Source organism: Arachis stenosperma, chromosome 6 (assembly GCF_014773155.1).
Source record: "Arachis stenosperma cultivar V10309 chromosome 6, arast.V10309.gnm1.PFL2, whole genome shotgun sequence".
NCBI classification, from domain to species: Eukaryota; Viridiplantae; Streptophyta; class Magnoliopsida; order Fabales; family Fabaceae; genus Arachis; species Arachis stenosperma.
In genome coordinates this window covers 14,752,334-14,769,441 of record NC_080382.1, presented here as the reverse complement: position 1 = coordinate 14,769,441, position 17,108 = coordinate 14,752,334, and the positions used below count along the sequence as shown (strand labels likewise).

The 17,108-nt window shown below is 32.3% G+C and overlaps 2 protein-coding genes across 2 annotated transcripts; both read left to right on the top strand.

Moving 5' to 3' along the window:
• Positions 1-3,199: 3,199 nt before the first annotated feature.
• LOC130936441 (zinc finger AN1 and C2H2 domain-containing stress-associated protein 11-like) lies at positions 3,200-5,790 on the top strand. The gene is made up of 2 exons (XM_057866508.1): positions 3,200-3,586; positions 4,804-5,790. Exons 1-2 carry the CDS (start codon positions 3,488-3,490, stop codon positions 5,578-5,580), a joined length of 876 nt encoding a protein of 291 aa, XP_057722491.1. The 5' UTR covers positions 3,200-3,487; the 3' UTR covers positions 5,581-5,790.
• A 2,670-nt stretch (positions 5,791-8,460) lies between these two features.
• Positions 8,461-17,052, top strand: LOC130932781 (protein SEMI-ROLLED LEAF 2-like). The gene is made up of 19 exons (XM_057862196.1): positions 8,461-9,555; positions 9,975-10,049; positions 10,292-10,407; positions 10,525-10,639; positions 10,779-10,907; positions 11,240-11,287; positions 12,094-12,296; positions 12,388-12,584; positions 12,688-12,980; positions 13,154-13,303; positions 13,404-13,853; positions 13,992-14,141; positions 14,299-14,371; positions 14,598-14,725; positions 14,812-15,012; positions 15,114-15,212; positions 15,308-15,433; positions 15,521-15,742; positions 16,449-17,052. Exons 1-19 carry the CDS (start codon positions 9,412-9,414, stop codon positions 16,611-16,613), a joined length of 3,084 nt encoding a protein of 1,027 aa, XP_057718179.1. The 5' UTR covers positions 8,461-9,411; the 3' UTR covers positions 16,614-17,052.
• The last annotated feature ends 56 nt before the right edge of the window (positions 17,053-17,108 follow it).

The following is a 17,108-nucleotide window of genomic DNA, read 5'->3' as shown; positions in this document are numbered from 1 at the left end:
TATAAATTATTTCAAATTATATTTTGTTAAGATATAATTATTTAGATTATTACTCATGGCACGGGTATAATTTTATTTTATACCAATTAATCAATTATAATTATATGACACGGGTGTAATTTCAATTTTATCCACCGATTATTGGTAAATAAATTTTATTCCAATTATAAATAAAATCTGTTTTTATTGACAAATAAATTGTCTTTAGGTCAACGATTTAATATATGTGTAGGTTCATTTTTTGTCAAATATAATGAAAATACAAATAAAGAAATAAAGGATAAAAATAAAGTTAATAATATCTTACACTACTTCATTTTATTAAATTATTTAAAAATAGAACATCCACAAAAAATAATCGTAATATATAAATTGAGACAATAATTTAAAATTCTATAATTATAATTTAATCAAATACTAATAGTAAAACCAAATTACCTAAACAATATTGAACCTATTCTAATCCTTATTCACGTATAGTATAGAATCATTCTTGTAACAACAACCAACTGAAATAACATTGTAAGTTTTAATATTTAGAATTCGTGCAAAATCAGACCATCCTCTTGTTAGATAAGTTTCATCATCCGCTATCCATGCAATGCGGCAAGGTATAGAATTGCCACACCAAGAAACCAAACTAACTCTTATTTCCCTCAATGGCATTGCATACATGCAAAAGAAAGCTGGTAATTTCTGAAAAAAATTAAAATATGTTAAAAAATTATTCTAATAATGAACATCTTAAATTAAGAAAATTTAAATATATTACCAATCGTTGAAATTGCATATCTGAATTTGTCATGAATTTAGCAAAACTGAACGCTTACATCCTTCGGTAAAGTAGAGACTATTGCCTCTTCTTTGAACGCTTACATCCATGTAGTTGGAACCCGAATCAGTGAAGACAACTCGATGAGGTATTTTATGGATGTGATGCATTGTAAATGATTGTGACAAAAGACAATCGAACTGGAACATTAGACGATAAGAATAACTTAGAGTAACAACAAATAAAAAATTATCAAAAGAATAATATAATAGAATGAGTATATAAAAAAATATTATAAAAAATTATAAATTGTACCTTAAAAGGATCGGATCAACTTCAATAAAAAACGAAGAATACATTCTTATTCTATGAAGTAATAAAAAAAACACTAAATATAAAATTATGAATTGACTCTCAAATTTAGATTCATGTACCATAGGAAAACACTATATATAGACTTTAGTAAAATAAAAATAAATATGTAAATTATCTATTATTAAGGTAATTTTTTAATAATGCATTAAATTTTGATTTGATACAATTATAATGAAGATATGTTTCTAAATTAGTATAATTATATATTATTCATTAAATATTAATTATAATATAATTATATTAAAGATATTTTTTATAAAATAATTTAAAAAATTATTTGATATACGTGAATTGGGTAACAAATATTTATTATTATTATTATTATTACTATTATTGATATTATTATCATCATTAAAATTATTAAAAGTATTTTTAATTGATAATTGATAAGTAATTTAATAGTGTATTAAATATTGATTTGATATAATTATAATGAGGATATGTTGCCAAATTAGTATTATTATATATTATTTATTTAGTATTAATTATAATATAATTACAATAAAATAATTTAGAATAGAAAAAAAATTTATTCGTTTTTGGAGGGAAAACGGAGACATGAGAGATCGACACGTCACCTTTAGTAGCTAGAGGAAAACTCAGTTTTAGTATATTAAGTAGATATAATTCTAACCTTATTCGCAGTCAATCTATGGCTATCCAACTCTATCTACGGATATACAATATTATTATATAACTTAATGAGCATGTAAATTAAAAATTTAATACAAACAATACAATCATTCTATAAATAACATAATCGTCCCATAAATAACATAATCATCAAATATTTAATTTTACATAAAAGTGTTTACTTAAATTAATAACACGAACACAAATAAAATATTGTGATATAATGTTATATTTAATTATTTATATATTACTAAAATAGAATTGATTTTTATATAAATTAAGTAAAATTATTAATTGATGATCTTGACTCAATGATAAAGACTTTTTATTCTGAGTAAGAGGTCCTATTGGTTCAATACCCATCTATAACATATTTTTATAACATATACACTATGGTGCGGGTTGGTTAGGTAGGATTGACACTCAATCCACACTCAAACACATTCTGTACTCAACTCTATTCGTAACGGATCGAATTGGCAACCTTATCTGAACGGGTTGGATATCCGCGAGTATAGGGATGGCAATACTACCCGAACTCGCGGGTACCCACCCCGCACCTACCCGCAGTTACCCGCCCCCTGCACTGGGTGGGATTTTAGTGGGGTGGGTTCTTGGGAGGGGCGGGGCGGGATCGGATTTAGGTAATACCCGCTCCGCTATATATATAATATATGTAAAATAATTAGTAAATGATTAATAATATTGTATCATATTTAAATTTTTATTTTAATTTATGTTATGTATGTGATGATAGTTATATAAATTTTGAAATTTAATTTTATTTATTGGATTTTAATAATTATAGGGGTGGGTAGGGGCGGGGCGGGTATCCGCAGGGACAGTTAGAGTTCAACGTTTTACTATTTACGGGTAAAAATGGGGCAGTGACTATGTGAGTTGTTGTACGACGGGACGGGATCGGGTAGAGCAAAAACCCGCCCCTACCAGTCTCGTTGCCACCCCTAGCGAGTAGGGTGCATGTTACTACCTCTAAGTTTATATATTTTTTAATTGACTCTTTACACTATTTTTAATTTTATAATTAAATTTTTTATATAAAAAATATTAAAATTAATAAAATATTTTTCTAAAAAAAATTTATAGTCAAAGATTTAATTAAATTTTTAATCGTAAACACCTTTAATTTATAAAAAAAAATATTAAATTTAGTCTAATATTTTTATGCTACAGACTTAATTAAAAAAATAATATAAAAATTTAATTATAAATTTAGTAAAATTATGAAAATGGAATAACTAAATCTAATAATATATATTTTAAAATAAAAAAATTTATAATTGCGTTTTGGTCTGCCTTGGACTCCGTCTCGTCAACGTGAATTATACCACGCATAATAGAAAATAAAAATCTTATTTGTTCTTTACAAAAAAAATTATTTCATGAATTATTCATTTTGGCTAGTTTTTCTAAAAAATAACTACTATTAAGTATTAATTAAAAAATAAAAATAGTAGAATTTGTAATTAGTAGGTGGGATTATCCGATTTTGTTGTATTCCTGGATTTTGTGCTCTGAGTTTGTTTTGATCTATATACGCGGATTTCAAAATCCGCCCCAAATATTCAGATTCCATTTTTCTTTTTCAAATCTTGGTGCCTATTTCAATCCGCTTTCTTTCTCCGAAGTGAGGGAGAGAACGATCGAGCGAGCTGAACTGCAATCGGAATCGGAATCCGAATTCGGATGGGGACTCCGGAATTCCCTAACCTAGGCAAGCATTGCTCCGTTTCCGATTGCAAGCTCATCGATTTCTTGCCCTTCACTTGCGATCGCTGCAATCAGGTTTCTCAATTTCTATTCCTTTTCTTTATTGCTATGATTTTGTTTCTGTTGTATTTTACCTGCATTTCTTGGTTACTTTTCGATTTTGTGCCTTGATTTTAGAATATAGAAATTTGTTTTGTGGAAATCTTGTTTTGACTTTGATTAAGGAGAGTGGAAGAGATTAGCGATTGAGCTGAAAACTGAGATGTTCTCTGCCAATAGGAATAGAAATGTTTGTTGAATTGAAATGCGAATGTTGAAGGAAAGAAATGTATTGAACCTAAACTGGATGGTTGGTCAACGAGATCGTGTGGATATTGATTATTGAACTGATATGCTGAGAACTTATAGATCACCATTGGTATGATGCTTGTCGAAATGTTAGAACTTAACAATCTTAGTTTGACCATTGTTTGCTTTATCAAATGCATGTTATGAGCATATAAGCAATGGACTTTTATTTCAAAAATTGAGAAAAAACCACCAATTTAGTCTCATGAAAGACTGGAACACCAACATTGTAGTTTGAAAAGGACTAAACAAGTATGTGGTACTTGAAAGATGTAGTCTAATGAGGCATATCTTTTTCAGGTACCATGGGTTTGTTTAGTTCTTTTGGAGGTAAATTTGTTGATGTTTTAATCTTTCAGGAGAAGTGCTGTCAGTGTTAGTTGAAATTTGTTGTTTTGAATGTTAGGAGCTTTATCCATCTCTCTGTTTCTTGAAGTGAACAACACTCTTCTAATGGTATCTTGTTCAGCACACAAATAACTTTGAAGTTATGATATCGAGGCCACCATCCGTTTGCTCTTACCTTTGTTTGTCTGCCTTTTAACTTAGACATCATTTAGGTGCTTGGTTTATATTTGAAAATGAAAGTAGTTCATATATATGTTTAGCCTTTTTGACAACTTGTATTCAGGTTCCTGTTAAGCTCGCACCAAATCCCTGCAGGTTGTTGTATACTGGATAATATTTATAGGCATGTAGTATTTGGTAGTTAAAATCATCGTGTTTGGCTGCATATTTAGCCAAGAAGTTCTTTTTTTCCCCTTCAATTCTAATGAGCAGTTTGACAGCTGTAGTTCATTGGGATTTGAATATTGAGTAGTGACTAAGGATTATAGCTTTCTGAGGATCTTCAAGTATCGAATTATGAATGAATTTTCTGCTCGTTTTGATATTAAAACTTTGTTTGAGCTAACTATATCACTATATCTGCCAATCTCCAACAGGTATATTGTTTGGAGCACCGAAGTTATATTAAACATAATTGTACAAAGCCCAACAAACATGATGTCACTGTTGTTATATGTCCTCTTTGTGCCAAAGGAGTTCGCCTAATTCCAGATCAAGATCCAAATATAACTTGGGAGAATCATGTTAACACTGAATGCGATCCATCAAATTATGAGAAAGCCACAAAGAAGAAAAAATGCCCTGCCCCTGGATGCAGAGAGGTGTTAGTATTCTCAAACACCATTAAGTGCAGGGACTGCATGATAGACCATTGTTTGAAGCACCGCTTTGGACCTGCACACAAGTGTCCTGGTCCCAAAAAGTTGGAAACAAGCTTTTCATTTATGAGTCTTGTGAATAGAAATAGAAAAGAGGAGCCAAAACCCAATTTGGCTTCAGCCTCATCATCTAAATGGACAACAGGCCTTTTTAATGTAGCTTCTAGTATTATGGCTTCAGCAGAAGCAGGCATTTCCAAATTGAGCGGTGAAACTAACCAAAGCCAGCAGACGACAAGGAATGGGACGGGACAAAGCAGTGGCAGTGGAAATAGAAACGGTTTAGTGGAGCAATGTCCTCAGTGTGGTGCTAAGTTTTCCTCGGTCACCACCTTGGTCGATCATGTGCAAAAAGTTCATGAAAGGAGTGGCAACCGTCCTGGGGCAAAGAAGGTGACAATTGATGCATGTCCGAAGTGTAGTAGGGGATTTGTAGACCCAGTTGCTCTTGTGGAACATGTTGAGAGGGACCATGGTGGTAGTTCCAGAGCTTAGATGTGGGGTTAAGACACCGTTGAGGAAATTGCACTGGATTGTTGAGTTTATAGACATTTTTTCTACCAAATTTTATAGCAAAAGGATGTCAAATTGTCAATACCAATTTGAAGATGTAATTTGTTCAGAGAGATCAGTTGTGTAATTTTAGCCTTATTTGACAGCTTGATTATTTGATAATATAGATTCTTTCTTCATGCTTGGAATTAATCTGACTTCTTGAATTGTAATTTTAGCATAGAAAAAGGTTAATTCCTGAGTAATCCTGTCAATGCAAACATTTCAAACGGTGGTGGAACCATCTTTGTTGCACTTTGTTTTTTGCGGTTCAAATTCTATATTTTATCATCATCATCATTATTGTTGTTGATATTATTATGGTCTGAGTGGTTCAAATTCTGTTGTATAAGACTATGTAGGTAAGTTTGGTATGGGCGTAGAGATGGGGGCAAAATATTTTATGGATACATTTGTATAGGACTGTCTAATGCTTTGTTGTCCTTCCAGCTATGCAGAACAAGTAGAGATGCTAAATTATCTCAACACTTAAAGAGAGTATAACACTTTTAATTATCTGTCATGGCATTATATTTATAAAGCATGTTAGTTGTGTTTGTTTCAAGAGAGACAAGCCCATCAAGTTCTTGCTGTTTAACATCCTCATAGTTTTTGTTTGTTAGCCTCCAAAGCTTTCTTTTAACAGTGCCATACACCTTTTGCACAATAAATTTGAATCTCCAAATGAAATAACCAAATTCAACATTTTTTCCCTCATTTTCAGATGAAAGAAAGTAGAAATTTAGATAAGAAACTTCTAAGATAAAAAGTAAAAACCAATCAGAATGTGCTGACTTAGTGCAACCAAAATCATTTTGAATAGTGAAATCTCAGCATGCCAAATGCTGTTCCCTAAACTCATGTGGCCCTGTCATTAATGATTATTATATATTGTATTTATTTATACTTTATTTCCGTGTACATAAGATGTATGCGATATGAGTTAGAATAATAATATTAAACAAAAGAAAGGACTAATTTATCCAATAAATATTTGTCATTTTTATAATACAAAAAACTTTAAGCTAAAATATAAATAAGCAACTTCACTTTCCAACCATTTTCCCCCACAATATGCATGCGGATTGGTGATTATGCCATGCAAATTGCTGAATTCCCTTGTTAGAATGTTAGTGGTGTTGTGTAATAATGATAAGTCATGAAGACATTGCTCCTCTACTTGTTTGTTTCAAAAGTTGGCAAGAAAGCAACATGTGTGCATGTTTGATGTTTCCTCCAATAATAATCAATGCAAACCGGTTTCTTTTGTTGCCCTTTCCATGAACAAAGAAAGTTGGCTTCATTCACAATTGAAAAGACTATTTAGTATTGTTTTTTGAGAGAATCTTGCATTTGATTGTGAAAGGTATGATTTCTATACTCTAAATTTGTTCATCACTTGCTCAAAAGGTAAGTGAAGTGGAAAAGAAATCCCAAAGTCTAGTTGTTGAGAAATTTATTTATCAAAAAATCGTTCTCAAAACTTACTTGTACGAAGAGACAATCTTAATCCATCAAGTAAGAATAATGTTTGGAGGAAAAAAAAATTGAGGATCTAACTTTTCATTAATATTGGAATCCTTAATCGTTTAACTAAAAGCTGTTATTCCTTAAACAATTTAAAACTAAAAATTGTTACTAACTAGATCAAATATAACATATATAAAATTCCTTACGATATGATACTAATTCATCTTCATTTAATTTGCTACATTAACATATATTTAATGGATCAAACTAGGGATGGCAAGCGGGAAAACCCATTCCGCTAGAAGCCCGTCCTTTAGCGGGCTGGCCTGCCCCGCCCCGCCTAGTGAGACGGTCCCAGAATTCTAGCCCGCCCCACCTAACGGCAGGCTGGCGGGCCGGCGGGGTAAGCCCGCCAAATAATCTCTTTTTTTTTTTCATTTTTTTTACTTTTAACTATTAAATAATATATATAAAGACAAACAAAAATCTTTTCTATTTTTTATTTTTAACTATTATAATTTCTAAAAGTATAAACAAATTATAATTTTTATATTTACAAACATTAAAATCTTTGTAATTATAAATATCTAATAAATATAATTATAAACCAAGTTTTTATCCAAAACATAATTATAAATATTGTTTCCAAAGTAACATAAACATAATCCAAAACATAATTATAAATATTGTCTCTAAAACAAAATAAATATAATTCAAAATACTCAATTTTTATATTCATTCTCTTGTAAGTTGGGTTGGAGAAAGTTAGGTTTTGGTAAAAAAATTGTAAAAATACTCCCTTGCTAAAAAAGTTCTAAGCCCGCCCCGCCTCGCCAAAGCCCGCAGTTTAAGCGATGCGTGTTAGGCGGGCTTTTACTATTTGGCAGTTCTAATTTTCTAGCCCAACCCACCTTTTTTGCCGGTTACGCGGGCCAGTCCGGCAGATTTAGCCCGTTTGCCACTCCTAGATCAAACTAAGGACAAAAACGAGTGTAGACAATTTTTTAATTTTTATTTTGAGAAAATATTTAAGCTTTTCAAAAAATTTATTTTATAATTTATTTTTTAATGATAAAAAAATTGAAAATGATTTTTTTTCTTAAATACTCTGGCTATAGTTTTAGATTACATGAAAATATATTTTCTTAAGAAAAAATAATTATTTTATAGAATTTATAAAAATATGAAAAAATAAATAATTAATTGTTTTTGCTGAAAAAGTTGAGACACACGAATCCTAAATTACGTATTCTAATAGTAGTAGTATAATAAAAATTATCGTATAGAAATAATCATATTACTCTACAATATCTTTAATAAAATATTTTGAGAGTTAAGAAAAATCTGGCTCTTTGTATTTTGTATGGATAAATAATTAATAATTAATAATTAAATATATCAATAATGAACCACTTATAGGAAGGTAAATAGGACCCACCTCCACCTTAACCGTTGCAAATGCAATGCATTATAGTTATGTAAGGCGCCGCCGCCGCCGCCACCACCACCAGCAGCAGCAGATACTATTAATATCATTTCAATTTTCAAACAACTCTGCCTCTTTAAATTAAATTCTTAGTACTTACCATACTATCATTTCATATCAATATATTTTTCTTTTTTCTTTCTTTCTTTTGAGGGTATCATATCAATAACATATGCATAGTTGCATACCATAACATCTCATTTGTTTTCTCATATATAGAAATACAACCAAAAAGAGATTTTTAAAAAAAAAGAAAAAAGAAATAAAAACACAGACATTCTTCCTTGTATTGAGGGATTCCCCCACCCTCTTCCTCCCCCTTTTGCATGCATTTGTAATTTTTGTACGAGGAGGCAATGCATTCCCCCTCCTCCTTAAATCTTCACATTATTAATTATTAACATCAATATCAATATCAATATTAACATCAAACTATAACATTGATCAAATTTCTTATTTTTTTGTTTCTAGTTTTTCCTGGGGGTTTTCAAATTCCAGTGTTGCATTTTCTTTCATTTCATGCCCAGCTTGATGACCTTAAAATTTGCTATGTTGAGGCTGCTGGTTGCATTTGAAGGGTGCCCATTTGAGATTTTAGCCTTTCTTTCCCTTCTCTGCGTTCAAAATTAGATTTTTCTTATTGGGTCAGGAGGGAAAGACAGCACAATTTGAAGCAAATTTGTTCTACCTTCTTTTCTGTAAAAACTCTAAAAAAGAAAAAAGAATAAATAAATAAATATATATAATATATATAAAAATCTCTTCTTTTCTTGTATTGTGATTGATTTTCTTCATCAAATTCAAATTGTAATTCAACAATGACTGTCTCTGGTGTAATCTCCCGGAAAGTTCTGCCAGCTTGTGGGAATCTTTGTTTCTTCTGCCCTTCATTGAGGGCAAGGTCTAGACAACCTGTGAAAAGGTACAAGAGGCTCATTGCTGATATTTTCCCTCGTAACCAGGTATCTTGTCTATCATTTTTCTCTTAATTCTGTCTTTGTAAAGGTTCCATGTTTATCTGATCATGTCACATTCTCATTGTAAGTCATGTTAGTTTAATGCACATTAAGCTGTTAAAGTAGGAAAGTTAAGTTGTAGGCAAACATTGTTCATTCCAGAAGACTAGGCAGCATGTTATAGAGCACACTAGACAATTGTGAAGCGGTTTATCGGTTTCTTGTGTTTATATGTTTTTGTGTTTGATTCTATGTAGCTAAACAATTTAAGCATGGTCCATGTTAGTTGAAAGATCTATGCTTCTATAGTGATAACTTTATAAATGTCTCTTTAATAGACTTATTTGTTCTTTATGAACTAATATTAAGACTGCAAAATGCATGGCATATTGATTTTTCTTTTCATTTGGTTTATGAGTTGATAGGAAGAAGGGCCAAATGATAGGAAAATAGGAAAACTATGTGATTACGCTGCCAAAAATCCTTTGCGAATCCCAAAGGTATGGAATCTCTTACAGTATAGGTTGATTCTTGTATATGTTTTACTTAGATGAGTTTGTATGTTGTTACATATAAAAAATTGTCATAGAGAATACAAGTCCACCGTACCCTCTACTGTAATATTTTACAGACATCAAATCCTTCTTTTCTGACTTTTAGAAAATAGCATATGAAAGACTTATGCTTCTAATTCCTTAAGGTTTGTTACTATGCTCACTGAAGATAACTAATTGGTGATCAGATTGTGACCGCCCTTGAGCAAAAGTGTTATAAGGAACTTCGAAATGAGAATTTACATACAACAAAAATAGTCATGGCCATTTACAAGAAATTACTATCTTCTTGTACTGAACAAATGTAAGTTCGTGCCTCTCATATTAGATGCTGTTCTTTCTCATATCTGTGCCTAACTTCCTGGAAACAAAAAGATTTAAGACATGTGGTGCATGTATTAACTTGTTTATCTCTTGATAGGCCACTATTTGCAAGTAGCTTGATAAGTATTATTCACACACTACTGGATCAACAACGGCAGGATGAAATGAGAATTATAGGATGTTATCTTCTTTTTGATTTTGTAAATAATCAGGTTGGTTTCACTAATGCTTCAACTGTTCCAATTTTCAACTTTATGGATTTGACATTTCAATATGATCTTCTGTTTCTTACTATCCTTCTATATTGACTGGAACAACACTAGAGAATCACATATGTTTAGCATTTTTCAGACTGATGCAAGTTACCTATTCAACTTAGAAAATGTTATTCCAAAGCTATGTCAGTTGGCTCAAGAAACTGGGGAAGATGAGAGGGCAAGAAAAATTCGTGCGGCTGGTTTGCAAGGCCTTTCGTCTATGGTATTTGTTTTATAATTGTTAACTTTTCATTAAAGAGTTTTACTTTAACAACAGCACGATACACATCTCAAAGGAAGCAGATGAGCTTCAAGCTTGTGCAACAGAATTATGTTTTTCATAGTTTGCAATCAATTCCAGAAGCACAAGAAAGGAATTTTCCATTTTTCTATCAAATAATATTCATGTTTTCTTTTTCGTTGAATACCTTCAATTGGATATCAAGCAATTTTGCCACCTAATTCCTGCTTTCTGAATAACTTCACTTCATTCTTTCCTTTAGCATGAATTATATTTGTCTGTTTAGAATGAAAATGAACTACTTTTCTATGTAGGTGCGGTTTATGGGTGAACACTCTCACATATCAGTTGAATTTGACAATGTAAGTTCAATTTAAATTCTTAATAGCAACTTGCATATATATAACTTTCTGTGGTCTGATTATTTCAACAAAATACTCCTTATTGCCATTACCACATAGGTATGCCACAATAAATTGATAATGGATAATATGAGGGTAGATCCTAAACAGCTTTGATACATGAACACTCTTAGATGAATAGTACTTTTGCTTGGAATTGAAAATGATCATAAGAGTATATTAATTATAGTAATGAACAATATTGGGGTGAGGCCGAAGGAGATTTCAGACAAAAGCATTATTTTAAGACTGGGAATTGTTTCAAAGTTGAAGGTGACCATTTTTTTGTTGCTAGTTTGAAAGCTACTTTATCCATTGTTTTTCTTAATCTACACCAGAAGCCATGCCAATCTGTTGGTCAATATAGAGTTTCTTGCAAATTCCATTACTATATATGAGGAGTTTAGAGCTAGTGTTTCCCTTTGCATAAATTTATATGCTTAATCTCCCTGAAAATTTTTTAAGATTCAACTCAAAAAGGACAAAGTTTCATACTATCATGTATTCATGTTCATATCTGTATTCTCTTTTCAAATGGAGTGTTCTATTCGGCAAACATCGGGCTTGAATACTTAGCAGGAGAGTATTAAGACAAATTGAAAACTGATAGTTTAACATACATATAAGAATCGAGTCTGTGTCAGTTTCTATGCTTCATAGATATCCACCTATTATGCACTGTTTCCTTGCTCATTTGCAAGATAACTCATATTATATATTTATTCTTGTTTTCTCTAGAGTAATTTTCCTTCTCAATTTAATTCCAGATTGTTACTGTTGTCTTGGAAAACTATGAATGTCCTGGGCAAACTTTAGGCAGCTTTCATCATGAGAGACAAGATTCTGACAATATGCATGGTGAAGAAGCAATGACGAATGAAAATAACAACTCTACGTTAGTAGATGTCAGAAAGAGAAACAGATCCTGGAGTGTAATTGTTGATGACAAACGTGAATTGCATGTGTCAATGTAATATTTTTTTATCATTAGAAGCTCCATAAAGTAGCTTTGTATTATCTTCTTTCTATTTCAATGATTAATGTGTCATAAACTCATTCAGGGAAGAAAACAGTAATCCCTTCTTCTGGTCTGGAGTTTGCCTACATAACATGGCCAACTTAGCCAAGGATGGTTCTACCATACGCCGTGTAATGGAATCTATATTCCGATACTTCGATAATGGAAACTTGTGGTCTATAAATGATGGCCTTGCCTTCTCTGTTTTAAAGGATATGTTGTTTTTAATGGATGATTCTGGTATACTATTTCTCTTATTTGATCATATATAATGTCATACAATCTTTTTCTTGATTAACAAGGCACTTTTTGCTTTAATTTTCCTTCATTCTTGCTTTTGCAGGAAAAAACACACATGTTTTGTTGTCAATGTTAATTAAGCATCTGGATCATAAAATTGTCCTTAAAGAACCCAAGATGCAGCTTGACATTGTTGAGGTGACCACTTCACTTGCTCAATATGCAAAGGTTCAACCTTCTGTATCAATAATTGGTGCTCTAAGTGATGTGATGAGACATTTGCGGAAGAGCATACAATGTTCCTTAGAAAACTCAAATCTAGCAAGTCATGTAATCGAATGGAACAAGAATTTTAGAGAAGCTGTGGATAAGTGCCTTGTACAGTTATCAATTAAGGTACCTCACATTATCCACACTTCAAATCAAATTTATTCCTTAACATTTTAAGAATAACTGATTGATAAAATGCTTTGTGTGATTATCACATTTGGTAGTTTTATCTGGTCTTTTGAACTTTATTTGCATTATTGGACTTATCACAAAGGAACTAAGCTGCCATACATGAATAGGTTGGAGAACCAGGCCCTATTCTAGATGTTATGGCTGTGATGTTAGAGAATATCTCAAATATTACAGCAATATCCAGAACCACAGTCGCTGCTGTATATCGGACTGCTCAAATTGTTGCCTCCTTACCAAATTTATCCTATCAAAATAAGGTAAGGAGTGAGTATTCATAGTCTATCTATATCATGTTGTTATGCTACTTTGAGTTCTGTGGATAAATTTGATACTAAAATCATCTTTTTTGATCCTCAGGCATTCCCTGAATCATTGTTTCATCAGCTACTCCTGGCTATGGTCCATCAAGATCATGAGACACAAGCAACGGCTCACCGTGTCTTTTCAGTAGTTCTTGTGCCAACCTCAGTTTCCCCTCGGTCAGGCATGCTTGCTTCCAATAAGGCATCGGATGTTCCACGAACACTCTCTAGAGCAGTCTCTGTCTTTTCTTCTTCAGCTGCCTTGTTTGAGAAGCTAAAATCAGAGAAACGTTCTTCAAATGAAAATTTAAGTCAATATAACAAGGAAAATAATGCTGGAGAGACTGAACCAACTAATGGCGTTGGCGGGTTCCTAAACAGATTGAAGTCGACTAATAATCGTGTGCATCATGGGAGTGGGAGTGGGAGTGGGAGTGGGAGTGGGAGTGGGAGTCAGCTACCTACAGTGGATGAAAATAGTACAGATGATGACAATGGGAATTTGGTGAGTCTTGCATTGATGAATATGTGTGTTTGAATTTAGTCCTGCCTTCTAAACAAACTTTGAGTATCTCGAGTATGTTAGCTGTAATCTGGTTTATAATCATGGTTACTTGGTGATCTTCTTTTCACCTGAATGCAGGAAATTGCAGCCCTCAGGTTAAGTAGTCTTCAGATAAATCAATTGCTATCATCAATTTGGGTTCAGTCTATCTCTCCTACAAATTTGCCTGAAAATTATGAAGCCATTGCTCATACATACAGCTTGGTGTTGCTTTTTTCTAGAGCTAAGGTATTAACTGGACTCAGTTACATGATTGCAATATAAAAGAGGTTTAAGGTTGTCTACATTATTATTGGCACTGTCATATTTGCTTCTATTCTCTCTTTTTAATGAGTAAGACTTCCTTTTCCTTTAAAATAACTTCGCAAATTTATTGCCTTTGCAGAATTCTTTTCAGGAAGTCCTAGTTCGGAGTTTTCAGCTTGCTTTTTCTTTGTGGAAAATTTCTCTTAAAGAAGGTGAGTTTTCAGTCACATCTAATAGGCTTTTTGGTATTTCTTAGAAAACTTGAGTTCTTAGTGGATAGCAAAATTATCTTTGAGATGTAGTGTTTCTTAAGCAAGTCTTTTCATAGTATTAATTAATATTCTTGATAACTATTTTGTTAGAAACCAGATATATATGCCTCAGGAGTGGGTTTGAAAATTATGCCAAGAATGAATAAGTTCCTAGTTTTTATTGCAGGGTCATTGCCACCATCTCGCCGAAGATCTCTCTTTACTTTAGCACTTTCGATGATTTTGTTTTCTTCAAAAGCCTACAAAATCAAATCTCTTGTTCAGAGTGCCAAGGAAACACTTACAAAGAAACAGGTGAGATCTTCTTCTTTTTACTGTTATGATAATTGAAAGATAAAAATGTATTATTTTGCTTTAATGGTTTCATTTTATGTATCCAGATTGATCCCTTCCTTCGTTTGGTTGATGATCATAAGCTGCAAGCTTTCAGCACTGCATGTGATGGTTCGACCATTGCCTATGGATCGAAAGAAGATGATTACAGGGCCTCAAATTCACTTCCAGAGTTAATGACTCTTACACAGAAAACACAGGAATTCTTTGTTTCTGAAATCATCCAGAACCTGGAAGTGTTGGAAGAGGTAACACTTTTACTTCTTGTGTATATTTCGGCTGTGAGAAGATATAAAATATTTGTGAGGTTCTAGATATTATGATATGAGCCTTTTGTTTCTTTGTCCAGGATGAACTATCCTCAATAAGAGAGCAGCTTCTAGAAGAATTCTCACCGGATGAAATGTGTCAAATTCGTTCGCAGTTGATCACAAAGAAGCCTGAAAAGGTTTGTCAAGTGGATTTTGTTTGGAGTCAATAACCATATCCCATGACTTCTGTAAAAAGGTTCTTATTTTGCTTGGTTATTCTTGCCTTTTACAGGATGCTTCAGTTACTTCAATTGAGGATGACTCTTCTTTCGATTTTTTCGAGAATCAAATGAAAAACAATGCAAGATTGTCGACAGAAGCCCCTAGCCTTTTGAGTGCTAACCAACTGTTAGAATTAGTAAGTGACTATCCATTTCTTACCATCATACATTTCTTGGTTCCTTGAATTGTGTTTTAAGTTCTTATGATATCTTTAACATGAAAGGTTTTGGACACGCCTCAAGCTGGAAGGGTTTCTGTATCAAATGTATATAACATGCCTTATAAGGATATGGCTGATAAATGTGAGGTTCTTCTTATGGAAAAGCAGAACATGTCCAGATTGATGAGTGCCCAAACAAAGCAAGAACCTTTGATGGATTTCCCTTTAACAAATCCTCAGGATAAATTGCCCAATTTGGATTTTACTTTCCCCGTCGATCCGAAGGTAAAAATTCCTTGCTTGCATTAATATTTCATAACAATATAGCATGCTTCTTTTTGCCAGAATTAGGTGTGGTGTTAATGGGGTAGATACATCATATTTTCTTGCAGCTCATGATTTCCATATCTCTATTCTGTTATTCTAAAATATTGACACATTATTCTTGCTAGAAATTTGGCTGTGTTGCATTGTTGTTCATTACAATATATAGATGAAAATGTTGTTAACCCTCAGCTTTCAGTTCTAAGGCTCTAATTCCCATTTTTTTGAGGCCATTAAACTGTTAGAGATGTAACTCATTTCCCTTCTCCTATCAACTTAAACTTTTGGGAGAAGCAGTTTCATAACATGGTACAGTTTTTATAATCTAAAAGTCTAGAGTTTGATCTTTGACCTTAAAAAAAAAAATTGACATAAGGCAAATAAAAATTCATATACTTGCATGAGGAATGCGTTAGAGATATAAATTATAATCATATACTTCCTTTTTATCAGCTTTTGAAATAAGTGGTTTGGTGATAATAACTTCGTTAGGATGAATGCATTGACCTCATCTAAGGTTGGATGATATTACACACAACACCTATCTTTTTTGTAAATGCATGCATTAACCTTTTCTAAAATTAGTTACAAAATGTGACATGACCTCCTTTATAGACATGAAACTGTTCTATATGTCATATCTAACCAAGATATATATAAGATGCAGTTAACCAATCCTTTTATCGGTGAGAATACCGATATGGATTTGTACCAACCAAATTCTGGTCCTGTTCCAATGCCATGCACAACTGACTATCAGAACCAACCTCCTTTGTTCAAACTGCCGGCCGCAAGCCCCTACGACAACTTTCTGAAAGCTGCTGGTTGTTGATCCTTTGTAGTAATTAAAATATATTCTAGCATGTAGTTACAAAATCATAAGTAGTTGATTGGAATTGGAAGGCCTCAAAGCACCCTAACTTCGCCGGTGCGCAAGGCCTAGATGTATCATGATGTGTTACGGCTGCTGTTTTGATCATATGATGTGTTTAAGTTGGTAGAGGCTCATATGCAGTTGTTTTCATATGAAGTTGATAGTTGAAAACCATAAGATAATTTGACATGTTCGACTAAATTGTAAACTATCAACTTCACATGAAAACAACTGTATGCGAGTTTTTACCTTTAGTTTCTAAATGTTGACATCCAATTTGCTTCTTCACCTAAATATGTGATATCCAGCAAAAAAAAGTCTTCATTGTTATGCAGTGCATGTAAAGTATAATATGTTTTGGTTTTTGGTTTTTTCATGTACATACATAAACAGAATATGCAGATTTTATTTTATTTTTATTATAATAATATAGCATTTACAGAAGGAACTTTT